The sequence below is a fragment of the Grus americana genome, chromosome 15, assembly GCF_028858705.1.
Source record: "Grus americana isolate bGruAme1 chromosome 15, bGruAme1.mat, whole genome shotgun sequence".
In the NCBI taxonomy this organism is placed as follows: Eukaryota; Metazoa; Chordata; class Aves; order Gruiformes; family Gruidae; genus Grus; species Grus americana.
In genome coordinates, this window is record NC_072866.1 from 17,814,495 (window position 1) to 17,836,750 (window position 22,256).

At 41.1% G+C, this 22,256-nt stretch overlaps 2 protein-coding genes across 13 annotated transcripts in view; one reads left to right on the plus strand and one right to left on the minus strand.

The window, feature by feature from the left end:
• The window catches only part of MARF1 (meiosis regulator and mRNA stability factor 1), a 33,320-nt gene extending 22,808 nt beyond the window's left edge, over positions 1-10,512 (plus strand). Inside the window, exons 24-30 of one of the 8 annotated variants that reach the window (XR_008579387.1) lie at positions 24-84; positions 172-312; positions 1,314-1,484; positions 2,008-2,192; positions 4,936-5,200; positions 5,868-6,082; positions 10,340-10,512. Coding sequence is in view for 3 of the 8 variants with exons in the window: in XM_054842831.1 (XP_054698806.1) it covers positions 24-84; positions 172-312; positions 1,314-1,484; positions 2,008-2,192; positions 4,936-4,989 (612 nt within the window). In the remaining 5 variants the exon portion in view is untranslated. Of the gene's footprint in view, positions 1-23; positions 85-171; positions 313-1,313; positions 1,485-2,007; positions 2,658-4,935; positions 5,204-5,867; positions 6,305-10,339 lie in introns of those variants that run through there. The other 7 variants (XR_008579386.1, XR_008579388.1, XR_008579390.1 and 4 more) reach the window with 7 other exon arrangements.
• A 1,025-nt stretch (positions 10,513-11,537) lies between these two features.
• The window catches only part of LOC129213207 (bMERB domain-containing protein 1), a 73,508-nt gene continuing 62,789 nt past the window's right edge, over positions 11,538-22,256 (minus strand). For all 5 annotated transcript variants that reach the window (XM_054842844.1, XM_054842843.1, XM_054842840.1 and 2 more), the window contains 4 exons: positions 21,282-21,355; positions 18,053-18,167; positions 16,330-16,412; positions 11,538-14,970 (listed from right to left, as the gene is read on the minus strand). In XM_054842844.1, coding sequence (XP_054698819.1) covers positions 14,858-14,970; positions 16,330-16,412; positions 18,053-18,167; positions 21,282-21,355 — 385 coding nt within the window. In that variant the 3' untranslated portion in view covers positions 11,538-14,857. The remainder of the gene's footprint in view (positions 14,971-16,329; positions 16,413-18,052; positions 18,168-21,281; positions 21,356-22,256) is intronic.

A 22,256-nucleotide genomic window follows, 5' to 3' on the forward strand; every position in this document is an offset into this window, starting at 1 on the left:
AATTCTGCTTTTTTTCTCTATAGGTGGTCTGGATTAAAGGACATGGCCATAAGAGAATTGTGGTACTGAAGAACGACATGAAAAGTAAGCCATTTCAATTTTGAGCAGTATCTTAGTTTCTTCTTTCTTTTTTGAGAGGTGGCTTGAATAAATGAACTTGCCTTTTTGTAGCTCGTTTTAGCTCACCTAGTTTTCCCCCTGCTGATCATGTGGATGATCATGGAAATCAACTTGCTGACAATAATGGACATATTATGGAGACCCCAGGATCCACTTCATCAATGGAACTAAATCTAGGAACACCTAGCAATGGTAATGCAAAATTGATTTATCTAAGAAATTTATCTTGGGGGAAATAAGCAGACTGATCAAAGCAGCACGGGGAAAGCTGTGTGAGTTAGTCAATCTGAACTTTGGTAGAAATGCTTTATGGCTTGAAAGCTGCTGAACTTCTCAAAGTATATAGTTAGATGCCCTGTCAAGAGGACGTGTGCCTGTTGTCCTCAGCTGTCTGTATATATAGCTGCTAGGGTACTGTTTCCCATGGGCTTTAGTGGAAATTTAAGTCTATGAGCATAAAGCTAATAAGAAAAGATGGTCAGTCTAGGAATGTCTCCTGTATTCTGTTGAGAATATAGTGTTCTTCTGTGGTGTTTTTATGTTGATTTTTGTTACTTATTAATGGCAGTGCTGTTAGTATAAATCTGTCCCCAAATAAAAATAACTGGGAAACAGTGACCTTGTAGTTCTTATCTTGCTGTGGTCTCCAATTTTTTTACTACCTGCAAGTTGGAGAACTTGTGGTGCTTGAGTTGTTTCAGAAGTCTAGGCTTGTCCCTTTCAGTAAGGGCAAGTCCCTTTATTTTTAAACTTTCACCTTAATTTTCCACATGTAAATGTGTTGAATGGCACATAAATAGCCGATGGGATATTGGTGTGTCTGCAGGGGTGTTGTCTGGTAAAGGCTGTTCCTGTAGGACTTGATTCCTCAGCTCTTCTTTGATTGTTCAGGTTTGGCAAATACCAGGCTTTACTGTAGGGGTATATTTACTCAGGCAAGCAATAGGTTTAACATACTATTGCCATGTCTGCTGTATTGCAATTAGTTAGATGCTCTTGATCCAGCAGAGTATCTCTTGAATGAATCTGAGGTTAGTTAGCATTAATTAAAGCAGTTTGATATCAGTATTTCAAAGACAGCACAGTTCTGAAATCCTCAGAATCGCATCTTGAAGACTTTACATTTACCAGCTCTGAAATAGCGATGCCTTCAGTTTGCAGATCCTTTGAAAGATGTTCCCTTATTTTTGTAGTTTCTAATCAAACTGAGCAAGAACTTCTCTGCCTCACAAATACATCTCCCGTTGACCTCCTGTGTGAGCCAGTCCCTTCCTGCCTACCATCCCCACAGTTGAGACCTGATCCAGTGGTTCTGGAGTCTGCAGACCTCATTCAGTTTGAGGAACGCCCTGCACCCCTCCCAGGTAAGAGCTTGCTCGCCTCTGTTCTATTCCTTATAGATGAGAACTCACACAGTTTGGAAGATAAAGCATCAAACAAATGGTTGACTGTATAAAGTTCCATTTAAATACATACATGTATATATTGCACAATGGGATGTGTTGGAAATACAGGTGGCTTCTGTCAGAAACTCTTGAGTACTGACTGCAAGTACCTACTGGGATTCTCTGCGCTGAGTTTTGTAGGGACAGTATCCACCACGGAAACGGCATTTGCCAGCCTGTAGCAGCCTTCCCACCGCAGTAATTTGATAGTGCTTTTCTGAGCACGGACAGACTTGATGCGTGGGAATTAAACTAAGTAGTACATGGTACAGACAGAGCTGGAAGCAAACATCACCTCAGCTGCAGAGGTGACCATGCCGGCCTGATTTGAAGCCAGATGTGTCAAGTTTCTTTTAAATATTTTATTGCCTATTACCAGAGAAATATTCTTTATTCTTTAAGAACGGAGCATCAATAAACAGAGTTGTCTTATTTATTTTAGAGATAATGATTTTAACAGAAGAAGAAAAACAAAGGATTGTTACCACAGCTCAAGAGAACTTGACCTCTGGTTCTGTGGTATCCAGCACCACAGAGAATGCTTCAGTGCCTCCCTGTCAGTCCTCCGACACCCAGCTAAGCAAGGAAGCAATGGACAGCCCAGCCAAAAAGCAACACAAAAACAAGGTGAAACTGGCAGCAAACTTCTCACTTGCACCTGTAACCAAGCTTTAACTCTTTCTTTTTAGTGTGAAAGACAAATACCTATGGACTCTGCACAAAGTAAAGCTATTTGCTATCCCTTATGTATTTTAATGAAAGGCCTAGAAGAATTAATTTGTATTTAACGTATTCTGTGAAGATTTTGTTCGTTTTACACTGAACACAGCTGTTAGCAGAGCAGATTTTTTCTATTATTTTGAAAAAAAAAAATTCTGGCATTCGTTAAATTATTCTTAAATTTTACAATTTTTCATAAATGCGTGTTCAGTAAAAGCAAAATATTAATTCAACTAAAATGGAACAGATTTTATTTTCTTTAAGCCTTGTTGGTGGTGTAATCATACATGTAGCATATTGTATTCTATAGGCTGTTGCTTACTGGTATTGTTTCAGACAGTATTAATAAAATGCATGATCTGTCTTTCAAAAGCCTGTTGAGAAATTTTAACTTGCTGACCTGAAATGACAAGAGTGAGGGAGTTGATTGTGCTCCAGAGGAGAAATTTTAACTTGCTGTTCTCTGACCTTTCAGATGACTTGTAACTGCATTGGAAATCAGTTTGTCTAAAGATGTCTGTAGAAGATTATGTGGATCTTTTGTAAAACTTGTTTTAAATGCTTTCTGTAGCTCTCAGTTTCCTGTAGGAGCTTTCTAGGACACTGATGCTTTAAGCTTCCCTTTTATATTTAGTTCCAGTCTGGCATGGATTTGGTTATGGAAAAGACTGTCTTGGTGTCATGAGTTTAAGGTACAGACACACACATTTTATTGTGTCTAGAGATGAAGTTAGCAAGATTCTGATATTTCTGAAATATGCATTGGATGCATAAATTACAGATAACGGAGCAGGTCTTATAAAATGTTTTGTGATGGAAGGTATTGATGCTATTTCCACCTGTAAGGGAAGTTCTAACTACACGTGGAAAAGCTAAGGTTGTTCTGTTTAACCTTGCTTTCTATTTTTAAGCATGTTCAGTAAACGGGAAGCTTATTCTTTGATGTGCTGTCTTTTAGCTGTGTCTGTTTTTATTCAAAAACTTACTCCTAGTGTTGGAAGCTCTTTTCAATTTGTGGTATCTTGCATTGGCTTTTGAAAGGGCCGGCTTTGGAAGAGAAGTTACGTCAGTGGATGGCCTGAACTCTAGTTAGCAGAAGTGTCCAGTGTCTGAGACTTTATACCCATTCTGGGTAACCATGGCATTTACAATGGGTTGTATTTGCCAGGCAGCAAATTAATTGCTTGTAGTATTGAAAGAACCTATACTAGAGGTTTTCCACTGGCCAACTGAGTATTTTTTGGGGTAGATTCTATTGTAATATACAAGAGACAGAACACAGGCTCTAATTTCTCAGCCAGCGACAGGAAATGCCACTGAATAATGGCTATAGACAGAATTTTACCAGTCAGATTTTGTTAGAAAATCTTTTAAACTTAGGCAAGTATTACCGGTAGTGAACTTATAGCCATTGTGGATGCAGAGAAACACTGGGAAGTTTTTCTGAGTGTTATGGCACAGTATTTTGAGTCCTTAGTAAACCTCTACAGACATACAGCTATAGAAAGAGAAATATAGAAGTAAGCTTTCTTGGAGTGTTTTTAACGAGTTAAATGCAAGAACATCTGCTTTCACCTTAAATTTGATAAGGTTAACAGTGGTCAGTCTAGATCTTTGTTTCAGAAGAGCATGCATTGGAGAAAAGACCAACCTGAAATTCTACTTTCCTGAGCTGCAGCTACAAGTCATCTGGAATACTAAAGAAAACCAGGTTTTTGCTTCAGAGGAAAAGACGGTATTTGTCAGAGTGAGAGCAGTGGTTATACCACTGATGGAGGTCAGCATATCTTTTCTGGATTCATGTGTGATTCTGATGAAATCGCTGTTTGAAAGTAATAGAGTAATACTTTTGAGAAGTTGTGTTCATAGTGTAACAAAATAGCTAATTGAATTGCAATATATTTTTTTATCCAAAGGGTTAAATGAATGATGTGGCTTACAGATTTAAAAGCATTACAACCATGAAATTCTTTAATTTAACAATTAAATGTACTATTTCAGATTCATGTCTGTTTAAAAAAAAAAGTCACTGAAGCCCTCAATTTATGCACTATCTTTTTCTTGGAATGGGAGGGAGAAGAAAAAAATTCTTTTCTTAGCTGTCTACTTTGTTTGGACACTTTCTTTTGTGGCTCAAGTGCTGTTTTGTGTGTTGGGACCAAACAGTTGTGTCAATAAAATTTTCAAGCAAGCATAACTTTTGTCCTTGTCTGAAGACCTGAAAAAAAACCTGTCCTAAAGTCCTTAACTTGCTGTGTCATGTTAATTTGAATTATCCAGACAGAGCAGAGAGCTAAACTTTGGGATTTAGTGAAGACAAAACAAAAGTCCTAAATACAAAACTTGCTATTCTGGAAAATGAGGGTTTTCCCAATCCTTGCAATTCAGCTGTTAGCAGATGTACTTGTACCTTTTACTGCTCTTCATGCAGCATCGTGTTTAGGGTCTAGTTCAGAATGAAACTGATCTGTCAGCCTAAAGAGAAAAAGGGAGAAAGGAGTGTAAATGCAACAGGCGGAAATAAGGAGTTCCTTCTGGGTGTTAGTCTCACTTTGAAATGTTAAAATCAATGTGAATAATGTCATATGGAGTGTTTCTGTGCAATAAAGTTAACAAGTCACTTTTGAGTTACAATACCCTTGTTTTCCAGCTTGCTGAAGACAGTAATTATCCAGGAATTACAAGTCTGACAAGAGTGCTTTGAACTTTACTTCAGTATCTAACAAAATAATAATAAAATAATCTGCAACTGAATTGGACTGTTCTGTCATCTCCCAGCTTTATGGACAGAAGTAAAGAGCCGGATGAGGTGCTCCCGGCTGTTTTGTGTGTATGGTCTCGTTGCATATTCTCACTTAATGGCGCTGTTAAGTGGAACAGTCTGCTAGAGAAAATAAATGTCAGGCCTGCCGCAGGTAAGTGTTCACCTGACCTTGCAGAGTGCTGCCTGGTTCAGTAAACAATTTTAACCTACCTGCCTAAAAACTTAGGAGGAAACTCTCCATAAACAATGTAATAAATACCACCCTTTAAAAGGAGGGGCAGGCAATTTCTAAACCCTTTCTATAGCATCTTAAAGCAACACCACAAACTGTAATCACCACTCTGTGGAGTCATTCTTTCAGTAGTGGTGAATGTTTTATGTCTGCATGAGTAAAATCCCTCAAACCACCTGGTACGTGATTCACCTTTAAAAGGTGAGTTGGATTTTACTTGTTCCGTTGCTACCATGCTGCAAACATTCCCACTTCTTTCATTCTCTGTTAAGCCATCTGTTTAAATTAGTAAAAAGTTTTAAGAAGTCGTGATGGAAATAACTTGGGGTTTTTTTCCTAAAATTAATACAGCTTGTTTTGTCTGCCATAATGTAACAGGACAGAGTGTGATTGCATGGTGAACTCTGGTTTAACTCCTGTTAACTGTAATTAAAAAAGCACAACAGGGAGAGACTTGGGCCTGATGCTGGAGAAGGGCGTTGGGGAAGTCACTTAGCTGGCGCTTCAGGTGTAGGGTGGAATAACGCTGCCGGGCAGCATGCTGCCGAAGAACAGATGACATAAGGCTGTTTCTTCACCTTTGCAGTTTGAGCGGAGGAGCTGACGCAAGGCTTTTCCTTCAGCCAGAGCAAAGCCGCAGGGTGGGCAGGAGTGAAAGCAAGCGATCTCTCTATAGAACGGGCTGAGGACTTGGTGTGCCCACCGAGGACAGGCTGCTCTCTGTGTTCTGCAGGGTCTCAGGTCTTGGTGCAGAGAGAAAAGCTGCCTGCCTGGAGGAAGGCGTGCGGCCTGTCTTTGCAGGTAACCTTTTTGCAATTTGAATATTTAATTTCTTTTGTGCCTCTGAAAACCTTGGCTTTAAGTGATTTCTTAGTCACAGCTTGACCTTGATACCTGTTCAGTCTGTGTGGCCATAGAAAGTCAGATGCTGATGTACTTTAACGTCAGCATTTTATTAACGTATAGTGTGATGTCTTACAGTGGATGTATGCTATGGAACAAGTGATGTACGCAGAGATCTTTAAGAGATTTTCCCCCAGTTTAGCTGGCATTTGTTCAGAGGATGAGATGCAATGTCTCTACTCTTCCAGCATGCATTGCTTTTAAGGTCGTATTCCTTGTTGTATGGACTGTTTTTGTTCAATAGAGATGGAGAAAATAAGAAAAAAATCTTAATTCAAGTGACTTAAGTAGTTTGTAGTGCTAGATGTATGCTACAGGAAGCAGATTGATATAAATGGAGAATGCCATTTAACAAGAAATTTCTGAGATGCCCCTCCACGGCATTATTTCTGAGTTTTCTGTGGAGTAAAAGAGGCTTCTCCAGTATAGATCAGTTCTAAGGCCTTTCTCGATGCTCCACAAGTCCTGTCTAACCCTTAGCTGCCTTGGACCTAGAATGCCTATCTAAGAAAGAGATGTTTGTTTTTTCCTCCTTGGACCAATTGCTGCTGACAGTGTTGCATTTGTTTTCCCTAAGCATTTAAACAGTGTGGCTGTAAGTAGTGACAAGCTTGGCAGATGCAGCCTGGCTGTGCCGGTTTACTCTAGGGAGAGTTGTTTGGGTGCACATTGGTGTGTTTGAAGACCTCTCAAACTTAAGGTCGAGCTATTAGAACAGGATTCTGAAATGATGACCGAAGGCTGCTGCCAACAGACCTGGGATGAAGGGGATAGTATGGATATTATGCGGTGAGACCTAAGCACCTTAGCAACTCCAGGTAAGTTAATTTTACCTGAAGAGTAGGATGAACAGTTAATGTCTGGAGGGAATTCAGAGAAAAGAATCAAGTTGTGTAAAGGGAGAGGAGCAGTTCACGATAGCCCTGTCACCAGAGACTGCGTTTGCATTTTGTTGTGTGTGTTTTAAAGGTGGGAGGGGAATGTGAGGTGGAATATGACAAACTTCCAGGCTGCTCTGAGGAGAGCGCTAGGATGAAATAATCAAAATGGATTAGGGGAGAGATGGGAAAACTTCCTGAAAACAGTATCTCTACAACCTTGGGGTCAGTATCTCGAAGGATCTGTATCTGCAGGACTTCCAAGATAGGCTGGACTTTGTCCAAAGCACAGGTAGTGTCTGCAGGAGGAGTAACAGTGCAGTAGCAGGATGACAGGTATGGAAATGCCTTGCCCTCACTAAGGCAGTTTCCCACCTGAAAAGTTGAGCAAGGTATTCTGGCACCAAGATGATCGTCCTGCTTTTGCAGGTGGCCTGTGTGGGTACAGATGAGGCATAAGAGCATCTGGCTAATAATTTTGGTGCTTAGCTCTGTATTTTGTGTTATGAGGGACTGTTCTCAGTCCCAAGACAAATGGAAACTGGAGTGTTCCTATTGCTCATGAAGATACAGGTGATCCCTTTGGAAACTCTCTTTAATCTGTTGAGCTTGACAGTCCTAAAGCAAAAGCCTTCAAAATATTTCCTTTAAAATGTGTCTCTGCTGAACAGGGTTTTGACATGACAATCCTGCCTTTGCCAGCTCAAATGCAAAGCAATTTGTGAGCTGTGACATTGTGCCAGAAATAAGTTTGTGGTAATTCAGGAAGAAAGATGGTGAGAAACATCAGCTGTCGCAGGCTTTATGTTGAGTTGACATTGACTCATTTCACCTTCAGATCTGGAACCTGTATGGCTGCCAGGAGCTATTCTGCTCAGGGTATGGGAGGCACAGCGGTGCTGGGGCACAGACACGATAAAGCCTTGGGCATTGCATTGGGTTGGGGGAGCATGGCTGTCAAAGCACCGTTCTGTGTCATGCTCTAGGCACAAGTCTCAAGTCAACCTTCCAGTTACTGGATTCAAAAGTAACCAAAATGGTGTTCTGCCAGAAAACCTGTTTTGTGTGAAGTCTAGTGGTAAGAAAAAAACAACAAACAACTCTGTCAGTGTAGATGGGATGAGGTAAGTGGCTCCAAGAAACTTGGAATTAGCTGCAATCATCTCTGCTGGTTTTGAGCTTTCTTAAACTACTCTGCAATTTACCTGAAGCAATTTTTGGTAGAAGTCCAAGCTGTAAAATGGAGTGCTCAACAGGCCAGCAGTTATGTCATTAGCTCTGACACAGACCCTGCAGCTCTGTTTGTGCAGCTCCACCAAGCAGGTGGAGAGCAGCACGAGGCCCGGCCTGGTCACTGAGGTGTTCCTAGTGCTCTGGGCAAGGTGGTCCAGCTGTGACCTCCTGCCGTCTGTCTGGCCGGGTTCCTGGTGTCCTGGGCACCGTGTGTATTTGGGTGGTAAAGGACAGCAGGATGCAGGGGGAGCTCTATTACCCTGTTGAGGCACTTGCCAGGGATGTTGAGGGATGTGGTGGTGGTCTGTCTTCCAGGCTGCACTGTCATCAAGAACACCCACCCTCGCTTGGACTCTGCCATTGCTTTCTATGGACATGTATTTCTACTTCTTAACTTTCTTCACATGTGCAAATGATCTCTTCGAGGTAGATCTGCTAAAACCTTTTGATAGACTACACTCAGCTTGTGTAGAATCTGGTTGCAGTTGGGTACTGTCTTGGAGCACTGTGAGCTGCTCTTTAGTGAGACCGAGGGTCTTAGGACGCTGCCTCAGATCCTCAAAGGGAAGGTGTTTGCTGGGAAGAAGCTCGTTCCTTTGCCTGCAGGGAAGGCGTATGTGTGGGGGTTCTCATGGACATCAGTCACTATCTTAGAGCAGGAACTTACCTGAGAAACAAGTGGATGATTGTAACTTCAAATCTATAGTCCTGTTCACGACCCCCAGGAGCGAGTTGAGCTATTGCTGGTAGCTTTGTGGTGCATGGGCTCTCTGTTCTTGTAACTTGACAACACTAAGTTGGAAGTTCTGTTTAGCTGTTTACCTGCTAGAGTGAGTCTGTCTAAAGCATGTCCAAGTAGGTTTGAAAGTCTAATCCTTTACAACATCCAGCCTGTTATGATCCATTGACTTCTGTAGCTGATGAGGTTTACTTTTTATGTACCAGTTTAAACCTCTCTTGGTGTCTTAGCACAATTAGTTCAACCTCACATGAAGCATTACTGTGGAAAACTGCCTCTAGTTAAGAAACTAATAATGCTGTAAAGGATACAAGCCTAAATGCTAAGGAGATGCTGCTGTGGGACGCTTCCTTACTCATCTCTGAGACTGTAAGTTGCTGCCTAGGCCGTCTGGATCCAGGCGTTCACAAGATCTTATGTGAAGTGTTGTATCCACACGGAGGGAGGAAGAAGTTTGGACTTTAAAGGTTTTGTGGTATGACCCTGCTCCAAAGCAGCCTGCTGGACTGGCTGCTTACAGGATTGATGAGGTCGTGGAACAAGATGCACCTTGATAACGACAGTCGCGTTTGTGCTGGGGCAGAGTAGGACAGTATCTGAGCCCGCTCGTTTGGGCTTTGAGCTGCCTGGGAACATGTGCTGGATCTGGATTTGGAAAGGGAGCTGCCCTCTCTTCAAGCTCAAAACAGAAGAAAAACTGCTTTGCTTTTCCTTGGCCTGCTCCTGAAATGTAGAAGCTTGGTGGTGACCTGCTGGCACTTGGTTTGTCAAATGTTGACATTGCTGTGTATGTGGGAGCACCGAGAAATTTTCCATTGTTTTAGGTAGGAGCAAACCAGACAGAGCAGCTTGGTTGATTTGTGCGTCTCAGAAGACCCTACACGGCACAATACGTGTTCTCGTCTAACAAGTTTGTGGTTGTCTTTTACTGTAAGAGAAATATGTTTACTGAAAAAGATCTGAACTCAATTCCTTTCCAATAAGAAAAATATTCTCCTTCATGACCAGAAACATTCTGTGATCATTTACCAGTGAGTCTAACTTGCAGGTTCTCTATTTGTTCTCACTGGAATTTTAATTCAGTCTTAACTGTAAAAGAAGCCAGAGATCTCTTTGGGTTTGGAGCCAGTAGTCAAACTCTTACTTTCCAAGAGCTGCCTCTGAAATGCCAGCAAAGAATTTAACTGCTTCAGAGGCAGGGAGTATGGATAAGGGTAGAATGTGTGCATTCTACATGTCTTGTGTAGAACAAACTCAGACTCGTAATTCGAGGTAATTGATGTCAGTCTGCTGTAAATGTTTTAGTTCCAAGTGGCATGGTTTGAGATAAAGCTGAACAGAATATTGGGAAAACTCTTCTCCTTACCCATCTGCTTAGCAGCAAATGAAAACAAGCTCTTATGCCTGTGCAGGAAAACCAAGCGTGGCAGAGCCTGAACCACACACGAACCGAGGGGCACCGGCCGCGGGGGTGAAAGCGTTGCCCTACTTACCTCTCCAGCCCCACGCTGTGGCCTGCAGTCACGTGCAACTGCATACCTTGTCAGGTAAAGGACTGCTTCTGGGGTGAGGGGGTGCACTTAGGAAAGTACTTGTTAACTCTTGTTAACTGTGGCTTGGTTAATGAGACCCTGGTAACTTGTCACCAGGGTGCAACTGGGCAGAGAAAGTCTGGCTGACGCAGTCTCTCTCCTGGTGTTGCTCAGTTTTGACTAAGACTCCTCAGCTGGCTGCAGGGTTTTGTTTTTAAAGCTTTCTGCTGAGCTGAAAGCTTTTAACGTAAAACAAAAAAAAGCTTTTCTGGGGGATGCAGAAGAGAGAAACACATCTTCCACACCTCTTGTTCAGATGATGCAATACCATCACTGTTAGATGTTCCCTAGCTGAATCTCAACACCAAAACTTTGCTGGTACCAACTTTGATTTGTGCTGGCCTCCTGCTAGAGGAAGGCTGGGGCGGTGAGAGCGCAGCAGTGACAGGAGATCCACCCCCAGGCACACCTGAGTCCATCTCATCCCCTGTATCCAGCCACAGCGTCTCTGGTCCCCGAGGTCCCCGGAGCCCTACGCCACAGGTAGCAGCTGTAAAACCACTCTGAGCAGCCCAGAGTGCTCAGGGTTTGGTGGGGGCTTGGGGGGTGGTTTTGAATTGCTGTTAAGCCCTTCTGGCTTGGCAATGTTTTCTATACTCAAATATACAGGGACCTTTATCTTCCAGTGCGGGGCTGGGAACAGTTCTCTGGTCTGTGCAGTGCTCTGGGCTGCAGGAGCAGAATGAGATTGGCGCTTTTGGTGGCTTGTTTGTGGAATGTCATTGGGGAAACTATGTTTTTTCAGTGAGATAAAATCCTTTGTTTTTATTTCAGTAGCATCATTAACTTATCAAATTATTCCTTTCCTGCAGAATAATAATCCCATTCTTTTTGAAAAGCATAGCAGCATGAGTACACCCCACTCTGCTCCACAACCACTTACTTCCTTCAGTAAGAGGAAGAAACACATGCTTAGTACAACACAGCAGCTTCATTTATTTGGAAATGTGTTTAACTTTGAAGAGATTAGGCCGAGGGGAAGGTACAAGAGAACCGTTTGCTGGTAGAACTGGTGACGAGTACAAATAGCACTTCAGCACTTCTTGTTTTTCTCAGTAGACCAAGATCCTTTCCTGAATATAGTCGTGTTTAGCAGTTCACAAGGAAATACTGGTCAAATCCACTGTAAATTGTCATCTTTGTCTGAGGCCTTGCCTTCTTCCTGAAGTGATAAACAGCCGGGATTTCCAGAAGAGAGTTTTGGGTGCTTCAGTCAACCGCTGTCCCTCTTTGCAGACAGTAAGAGATACCTGAAAACCAGCTCTGAAACGATGCCGGTTACTCGACAGAGTCACCTAAAGGTACGTGTCTGGTGTTCCCTGCTGACTTTACATATGGGGATTGTAGAACGTGCCATGTTCAAAGGATCAGGGAAGCTACGAAGCCCCTCACTGTACTTGGCAATACCCAGTGGTTTAGTCTGATGTATAAAGACAAGGACCAGAATTTCTACACACTTAATTCCTTCTTAACTTTATGTTTGAAGGAAGCCATTTGGGCTCTGCCGTGTTCTGGATGGATGACACTAAGGCAGTGTGGAACACAGGTGAGAATCTGAGCTCACAGCCTAAAAAATCCAGGACTTTATTGCTAAGCAGCATCACTGGCCCCTTCTAGAGAACCGCTGCTGCGCTGCAGGCAGGCTGTTCCCACCCACCCAAATAAAAACAGAACTGAGGCATTTGCTAATTAAACCCAAACAAAAATCACACAAAGCAAACCCTTCAGCTGAGCCAGGCCAGAACTACTGAAAATGAAGCTCACCCTCATTAGTACTGCTGGAGTGAAGTCCCTTTGGGGCACTGGCTACCAGCACTAACTGTAAGAATATTAGATTCATACTTGCTGTGGTTTCTCTGCATTTTAATTAAGCGAGGGAGCTCTGTAGCCTAGTCGTGAATGCTGTGTCCCAGAAATGCCTAGCTCCATTTCCTGTTAATGACACCTTCTCGTACAAACCTACATTCTACTGCTTTCACCCTTCCTGCCAAGGGACTCCAAACTCTGTGCAGCTGCAGGGATCACTCCGACTATCGGCGCAGCCTGGTTTGAACCAGGCTGATCTGCCCAAGTCACCTCTTGCCCCTACAAAAACCATGCCAAGTCCTTCAGGAGCTTTCACTTGCCAGTGCTCACAGTACTTGGTTGTAGCAGTTGATCCTCCTAAGGCTTTAGGTTTGGTGCTTCACTACGGGTTTTTTCCCCGAATTCTATTTGCCCTTAATGGCGTTGAACACCTGCGTCACGTCTTAAGGTACTGACAATTCCTGAAGTCTCTGTTGGTACCAGCAAATTCAAGAGACTGAATTTTACAGACAACGGTGGGTGTTTCTCCCCGTGTGCATTCTCCCTTACAAGCAGCGTCCCCGTAACTGTTAGCGTACGCAGGTGCTATAGAGTCCAACCCATACCAGATACAGTAGGTATCAACAGCCACAGAGCTTAATGTGTTGTATGTATCAACAAGGATGCAAGAACCATAAGTGACTGTTCAACCTCTGGATATGTGTTGTCCTCTGTCCTGCATCTTTGGTCAAAGTAATTAAAGTGCTTCCTGTCTTAGTGGACACCTTTTGTACGTTTTCCTCCTTGGTCCTTAAACCTTAAGGAACTTGGTGACGTAGGTTCTTTGTCTCAAGTGCGTCTGCAATACTGAAACATGATTCTGGAAATGCAAAGGTTCTTCATCAAACCAGTCCCATGCTAGGGATTAGGTTTTATTTGTACAAGAATAGTCTGAGTTACTTTAGATGGTGTCTGTCTCCTTGAACCTTAGTAAGATACTTGCTTTCTCTAAAAAATATTACGGTTTATTCTTTTTACATAACTGCTGTTCATTTTTTCTCCTTTCCTATAACTGTGGTTCCTTTGTATGTAAGTGCACACTTCACTTAGCTGGCGTCACAAAATGGAAGTTCCTCTTGAAAAAACTTCATTTTAGGAACTTTTTGCTATCTGTTATTTCTAAGCCTGAGATTTTCACATTAGACCCATGTACATTTATTTTACTATTTACACCTATCACAGTACATTTATATGGAATACCATCACACAGACAAACCGGCTACTGACAGCTAATATAAAGATATTGGATTCCACAAGGCTTAATCTGCATAGAGACCAGAAACACATTTAATGGTGAAACATAGATAAGTCTGTCTGTATTTCCCTTAATTTTAAACCCATTTTGTGTAGAATGTGATGTTCCTACTACAAACATCTACTTCTGTATTTGTATATCTGTCTTGTAGTCAATTTGTCTTGGGTGGCTAGTGTCTTCCTATGCTTAGCAGTTTATATTCTTATGGTCATGAAATACTCAAGCAATAGTTGTTTTAAGCGTTGTTTTAAATATTAGTTAAATTTTGTCTTCCATCCTCCCAGCAACCTACCAGTGATATGCAATCTCATACTGCATGTAACTTCTAATGGTGGACAAAACTCTGGCCAAATATTTCTCTGACTCAGTGTGAGGTGGAGATCTAAGAGAGATGACACGGTTTTGGACTTACATGGTCTATTTGCAGATTACTGTAGCTGTGCTTGCCAAACCTTTAGCAGAGATTTATTTTCCCTGGTGCAAGCAATATTCATTTGACTTGAGTAATTTAGATGTCATATGGGATATAAAAATCTATCTCTACTTGCAGCATCCTTGTCACCGATCCTCATTCTTTAGGAAGAATTGAAAGTAAAACTCCACAGCAAAGTAGTTGAACATCACCCTAGTTTGGTAAGTATTTTGTATGCAACATCAGTTATCCTGAAGTTGCTTCATCTATCAGTTGCGCTATATACAGCATTGCTACTTGTGGCTTTTGTTTTGAAAAGTAGCCAAAATGGGCTATTTCAGCAATTTTTGAGTGTTGTTTGTCAAGGGGGAAGTGTACAACAAAATCTTATAAAGCGATGGCCTATTAAAATTGCTGGTTTATACCTTACTGAATGAAATATACCTTCTTTTCATTCACTTCTATTACTGGGATGTTTTTGTTGACTCTACTACAGATCTTTTCTGGTCACTGGACAGCCACTATATAGATTTATTTTGTTTAGGCATGCGTGTTGAGTGATCCATGCAACAGTGAAGAACCTGCCATTGTACATTCCATATATTACTGTTGTACCAGTTACTCTTGACTCCATTAGCAGGATGCTGTTAGTTCCCCTCACCCTACAGTTTCATTCAATGAAAACATTTGCAAAGACAAACGTGGCAGAGAGCCCAAAGCTACATGATGTTGCACTGTGTGGCCCCACAACAATCTTTAATAATAGCCAATCCTGCTTTGGCAATGGTGGGCTTGCTTGGAGGAGGTTCTGCCTTCTTTTCTACTGGGCTGCCTGCAATGTTCAAAACAAGAAACCATTAAAACCAAGAGCTGGTCAAACTATTTCTTCTTACTTCTGGCTTAAAGAATGCAAGCCTTTCCTGCCCTTCCCCCATCTTTAATTTTTTACCTTTTATTTAAACAATACATCTAACACTTTGGTAGTAACCAAGCTGGTATGTGGATTCAAACTGCTCAGGAAGTCTTATCTCTGAAGAGGGAGTTAAGAGGGGGTTAAGGAATCCAGACATCTCCATGGGAGGGTAAACCTCTGGCATCTTGTCCTTCTACAGAAAGTCATTTTACTGTGTTTAAACCCCAACAACTAAGAGGTGAAGAACAAAAATATTGCTAGAGTTCCTTTCGTCAACTTGGATGTCGTAATTGGGAGAACATGATAAAGGTAGGTTTTAAATTTTCAGGGTGAAAAGAATCTTTTTATCTCTTAACACTGCATTTAAAAGCAATGACATGAAGTAAACTAACAAGGGAGATGAGTCATGCTCCCTGTTGCAAAAGGGTATAAATTAATGATGCATCTTAAAATGTCTCTATCAACCTTGAACTTCACAGTCATTCCACATCCCTCTGTGCAAAATGGCAGTGTGTTTGGATCCAAACATCTTCAGCTGGTGGACTAAATTCAATTTCTAAGGGTGGCACTGCTCTCATTTGACTACCTCTCTGCCCAAGAGCTCAGTTTGAGACAGGTCAAAATCAAGCTGTTAACTTTCAGAGCTCATGCTGTGACAGTCTTGTTTGAAAGTTGCAGCTAAAAGCTTCCAAGGGATCACGTGATCCACTTAGTTTCTGAGAAATTAGTGTGTTTGCAGTTCTGGCTGTAAGGGATTTGGGTTGAGGTAATTGAAAAGCCTATTTATGCTGGTAAGATGTAAGACATTTGGGGCAGCTGTGGAAGTTTGCAGTCTTTTCTCTAGTTTCCATCTTGCCTGCCATAAAGCAGGCAAACTTTGCTTCAGATACCCTAGCATATATCCTAGGACTTTTTCCCCAGTTATTTTTGTAGAACCAGATGGGAAAATGACTGGCAAAAATAAATCTAGTTGCTTACAAAAGCAGGTTGTGGCAATGCGTATTCAAATCTACTTTGCATATTCAAAACAGATGAAGCAATTTTAAAGCAGCCATAGATGACTTGGATTCAGTTTTAAGGGGTAACTGGGCTTCTGAATTCTGAGGCCAGCAACTGCTGACATGCTATCTTGTTTTGGGGTTATCTAGCTAGATTAGCCTAGCTTTGGGCAGAGGCTGGCCCAGCATGGCCTTTGAAAATAAAATGCTCTTTTATCCAGCTGTCTTTGGAGTTTTTCCTATTGTTCTTGGGGGTTTTTTTCCATGTTTAAGAACTCACTGGTAGGAGACTGTGTTGCTTTGTCTAAGGGTTTTAACTTGGTGCGAAGGAATTCAGCCATCTCTTTGTCTTCTTCTTTCTCTCTGGTGGGGAAAAAAGGAAAATAAATCTGTTACAGAAATAACGGGTTTCTCTGTAAATGGGACAGTAAAAGCTGGAGTAGCTAGGATCAAATCACTAGTAAACAATTCACTTGTTCTTTTGAAAAACATTTTTTTATTATTAAAGAGCAAAATATTTTCCTAAATAAAATCAGTAACAAACTTCTTGCAGAATTCAAAGACAGAATTTTCCCCAGGGTCCTTCACTTGTCTCTGACAGTGTTGGATTCATTACATTCCCTAGTCAGTGGATCTAAACCATGATGTATCACCTATTTACCATAATTATCACATATTTGAAGTTGGCCTCACAAGTGCTTCACAATGCTTCCTCTACAAAGTAAAGCACAGGATACATATTGCTGTGATTGTATGGCTTATTTGTAAAGGCCTGCTTAGACAAACAACTGGATCTTGTCATCTTCTGCTGTTAGTGTCTACCAAAACCAAATATATTTCTCTTTGCCTTAAGATGGCCCAAAATAAAAAGATTGCGTTGCTAACCTTGATTGTATCTATTAACAATATTTCCATATTAGTTTCTTTGCTGTTTTGTTATTTAAACATTAGCAATGAGCACACTGAATATTTCAGTTCAGAGGAAAAGCAGATTTTATTATCAAGTGTTTTAAAGAAAAGCCTCAGGTTTTACTGCAAATGTGAATTGACACTAATGTGTTCACATCAGCGTAGTGCTTAGCAGTACATATGCAGCAGCCTACAATTAGGCTTCTGTATGGCCTGGCTGCTGCTGAGGCTTTTGCAATTTGCACATCGCACTAGCGGTTGAGAGCTCTGGATTATGTTACTAGCTCAGGCTTCCTGCCAGCTGCTGACTTTGGCCAGCTCTTTGATCAGCTGCAGGGCTCTGGCAAGCTTTCTTCTCCTGCCCTTTGCTTGCTTAGGATTTAAATGTGTTGGAAGAGATACTGTCATTTAGGATAAATGGATTGATGAGCCTTGAATCTTTACTGTAGAAAGAGACGGGGAAGTAATAGCGAAATTCTGACTATTTGTAGAGTGTTGGGATCTTGGTGCAGCAGCTGGAAATGAACTTTTGAGAAAGACCACAGGTTTCTCAGCAACTTTGGGCTAAGATACTGAGATGAAACCATTCTGAACTCACTTATGCTTTAGGTTAGGTAGACCTGTGTTAGTGATTGCATTCTTTTTTTTTTTTTTTACTATGGGAAGGTACGAATAGTAATAATAAAACCTGAGCACATTAATTTTTCAAAAAAGGCAGATTTTAGATGTCTACAAATATGCCCCTTGTAGAATTCCATTTCATGTCTACTCATGCCATGAGGATCCTCTGGTAGCAGCAAAAATCCTTCTTTTTAATGGTAAATGCCCAGACACTTTCTGGTAGCAAGGTAAGAGACCAAACCCTGCTGTAATCATGAGATGACTGAATCATTAATTGGATCAAGAGCCACAGAAGTGCAATAATCTAGTTTTAATGTTTTCCCTATGGAAGCAGGAGGAGGCTTTTAATTTCCAAGTTGTTTTAAAGGACCAATTCTCTTCCTTTAGCATCAATGTAAACTTTGTCACTCACTCCAGTGCAGTATTAGACCTGTGAAATCTCACAAATAAGTTCAGTTGCTTTTAGTTCTTACCGTAATCTCTCCACTTCTGCATCATCTACAAGAAAATCTCTTTTTTGTACCAGTCTATGGATCTTCTGAATCAGTTCATCCTCTCTTTGTTTCTCCATCTTTGTTTTTTCTTTTTCTGGTCAAAAACAGAGAAAAGATGCTATTACTTTGGATTCTAGGGGCTAGGGGGGTGGACATTGCAGATGTCTAAGAATGAATTGCTGATTGAAATCAATGGTTCTTCAGACCTGAGTCACCAACACCCCAGCACGTTTTGGTCACTGCCTTGTTTCTCTCTTCCACTTGCTGTTGTGTCTCATGAGCTTAATGGTCTGGAGAGACTGTGGGGCTTGCCAAGCTTACTTTTAATATTAAATTACTCTGCAAGACACAGCTTTGAATTTTTTAAAGAGCTTTGGTAAGAAAATAGTCTAGGATGCTTCATTGAAACCCATGGTACAAATTCCCTTTGACCTCAAGGGAAATGAGACGACACCAAAAGGAACCATTGCTCTGTATTTTGTGACAGTTTTGGCTGTTGACCACAACACTTTTTTTTTTTCTCTTATCTGGTAAGGCAAGTAAGCTGCAAATCCACACAAATAGCATCAATTGTAAAATGTGGAAAAATAAATGGAAGTGTTTACTTTCTCTGTGCTTCAAAAATCTGAATACTTAATATATTGTCCTTGATAATTGGCCAGTCTGTAATGACTAGGTTGTCTATAAACAATGATTTTTGTGACATGAAAGATGTGCCTCTCACAAAGTAAAACTCATGAATGTTAGGGATTACAGAGCTGTAGTTTAAGGCTATAAAGCAAATGCTAGGTTTGAAGATTTCTCTTAACTACAAGTGAGGCAGAGATGAGGAAATATGTGGGCTGGGATTTGCCTCTGGCTTTCTCAAGAAGTTGAAAATGTTGATTAGCTGAGAAGACACTTTGCATTAAATCAAGAATTTTGGGTTTGAGCAGTAGAAATGCGTTTAGAGAACCATAAAATTAGGTACAATAAGAGTTGTGGGAAGAAGGGCGAGCTGCCTGCAGTCTGATGCATCTGAGCTATGTTATGTCTGCTGATTGAACTTAAAAGAGATTTTAAACAGCTAAAATCAGACATTTGAGAGTAGCTGTTTAATACAGCTTAATTTTGGATCATGGGCTTCAGGATGCATACTGCTGGGAATTTCTGCAACAAATCCATTCTGCAACAATCCATTCAATGTGAGATAAAAGCACCTTGAATGTATTTCTGAGACAATGAACTTCTGTAAGTCTCAATCTCAGTGATACTCATTGGAGAATTTTAAATTATGGTCTGCCAGTAGCAGAGGCAATAATCTGTAATATAACATAAGGCTGCTTTGTCTGGGATGTTATTTTCTGTGGTTTATCTTTTAGAAATGATAAAGGCAGGTGGTTGTTGACTGCTATGAATATTTCAAGACCTCTGTGTTGTTACCTATGGAGAATTCCTGTGATTAATGCTGAATTTGCAGCAGAGAAAAAAGGAGAATGCTTAGAACACTGCATTTCTTTGCTTTGCCTCTTATGTCTACAGAGCAAGGGATCTCCTTCTCTCACTACTGAAGGCAGAAGCTACTTTCTACTTCCTTTCAATCTGTCTTCCTCCCAGCCTGAGGTGTGCTCTCCCATTATATCCTTCCAGAAACTGCCTGCCAAAGATGTGCATCCTGAATTGTGGCAAAGTACTGCATACTCTGTGTACTGGAAGTCTGGTGTCTACTGAAATTGTCTAAACCAGGTCTACTGAAACCAAAGAGCAGGTCTCTATACAAATTGTATACTAATGGGAAAAATATGATAAAGGTGTTAAAAACGAACCTGTTTCTGCAAAGTGTTTTTCTAGGTTAGGCACATGTTGTGTCAGCCCTGCATTCTGTGTGAATGCCAGCAGGCTTTTGTCGTCTTTAAGACAAAAGTATTCTTGTGAGTCTGCCAAAAGGTGGTGCTGCTGGAACTGTGCATACTTAATTCTGAAGTTTGCTGACATTTGCAAAGTGCTAAGCAGAAACTGCTGTCTGTGGATCTCCGCTTAAGACTTTGTGAATGGAAAACAGTTTCTAAAAGGTTAAAAAAAAATCCACAAAAAAGAAAACTGACCAACCTTAACTCTCAGTTGAAAGTACGGGTAGGAAAGCTGCAGACTAGAAGAGGCAAGGAGAATCACTCGTATTTTCGTATTTTCTAGGATTCATAATCCTTTCCACTATCATTTAAACCAGTAATGTACAAACAGTGTTGTTAGTTACTTATAGGTCACATTTTTAATTTCTAAGAAGTATAAAGAAAAATTATGAATCCACTTTTGGGTGCAAAGAAAAGTGGAAAAGTTCTTATACAACTAAGAATGGATGGCCTCGGAGTAGATGCCTGTTTCCCATTTAATGAGTGACGTTCTGTCTCCTTTCTGGGGAGAAAGTTGTCCTTTAACATTGTAAAATAAAATGTTGGCAGGAAAAATGAGGATAACCAAAGGTGAGTGAAAATTTGTCCTTAATAGTTAAGCAGCAGCAAATTATTTCTGAAGGGTGCTAGAGGCCATGCAGTAACACTAGTGTAAATGGCCCACTACTGTTGCTGAGTGTTTTGCAGGGTCTGTCTGTACTGTTTTTCTTGAACAGAGGAGGGCTGTAGTGAAGCAAAATTTCTCATTGATTTCACCTGGAGTTGGACTGCAACACTGCCTGCAACTGTCACTCCCTAGAGCAGTGAATTTGCAGAGAATTAAGGCAAAACACAAAGCAGACTTTTGCCCCTCGCTTTTTGTAGAAACCTGTTTTACTTTAATCTAGAAAGTAGATTTAACTACAGGTGTGACAATGAATTGGTATATCAAGCGGGGAAAAAAAATCACATTCACAGTGATGGTTACAAATCCTTCTCTTTTCTCCTTTGTATCACAGGTATCTCAGCACTCTCTCTTTTCTACCTGACAATCTCTATACCACTTGGTTCCCTTGAGATTGTCAAGGGAGTGCAAGAACTAAGGAATGTGTACCTTGTCTGAGTGATATTTGTAGGGTTGCTGCCAATGGAGCAATGAAATACAGCATCAAAAGAAATTTGGAGACCAGGAGACTAAAGATGGGAAGGAAAAAATAACAGCTAGAAGAAAGAGATATGAAACTCAACCTTGGGGGAAGATTTCTGATTATTCCTGACACCATCCCCACCCATGCATCACCCCAGCATTATCCTAATATTGGGCTGGAGATAGCCATTACCTGGGATTGCTACCAAACTCTGCAGTTCTTTCTTAAGGTTCATAATGTCTTTGCACAGCTGGATGTCATCCATCCTGCAGAAACAGAAAAAGCACCATCAGAGACATGCAAACTCCATCCTGCATTGATGGGATGGGCCAGATCTCATCTGAATATGTGATGCTGTCCCTTTCCTGGGACCTGTGCATCAGCTTGAAATGCAGAGGTTTAACCTTGGGGTACTGATACTGTTCATTCACCAATTTTAACGGACAGCAAAAGGTACTAAATGCCTGTTGAGCCCTTGATTACTTGTCTTACTGGGATCTAATTTGTGTGCAGGTCATATCTGTCAGTGCAGATTACTTTCAATGCCGTTTGCTTTCTTGAATGACCAAACATTCTGGAACAGGCATCTGTGTATTTAGTAGTCATGAAAAGACAGATGTGCCATGTTGCACACACTGCAGCAACAGTTTTCACTGGGGAAAAGAGCAAGAGTGGGAATAACAGGGAGCCTGGGAAGGGACAGCAGAAGCCGATACATTATTTGGCACAGCCAAGACAAGGTTTATATTCTACTACCAACTAACTTTGTGATCTTATTAATGACTTAGCCCTGATACTAAAGATCTGGAAACTGTCATCGTAATTTGGCATCTAACTATTTTGAGGTCTCGTGCCTTGGGTGAATGTCTTCCATGGTTGACATGAGTGCTTCAAATCCTTTATGTGTGCAGAAAGTCCACTAATGTCAAAATACAGAAGACGGCTCAAAAAGAAAGAAAACCAGTAACATTAGCAGAAACAGCACCTTCAGTTCTTATTGAAACTTATCCTGACAGCTGCTATACTGAATGATTCCCCTGGAAGCTAGCAAACTTCAGCGTTAGCTTCCTGGCAAATGTTTTATTTTAGCATCTCAACCATATTAGCAGCCAAGGCTCAGGTGTTGGTTCTGAGGGCTGCATCAGGGACTTCCATTTTGAAATCACA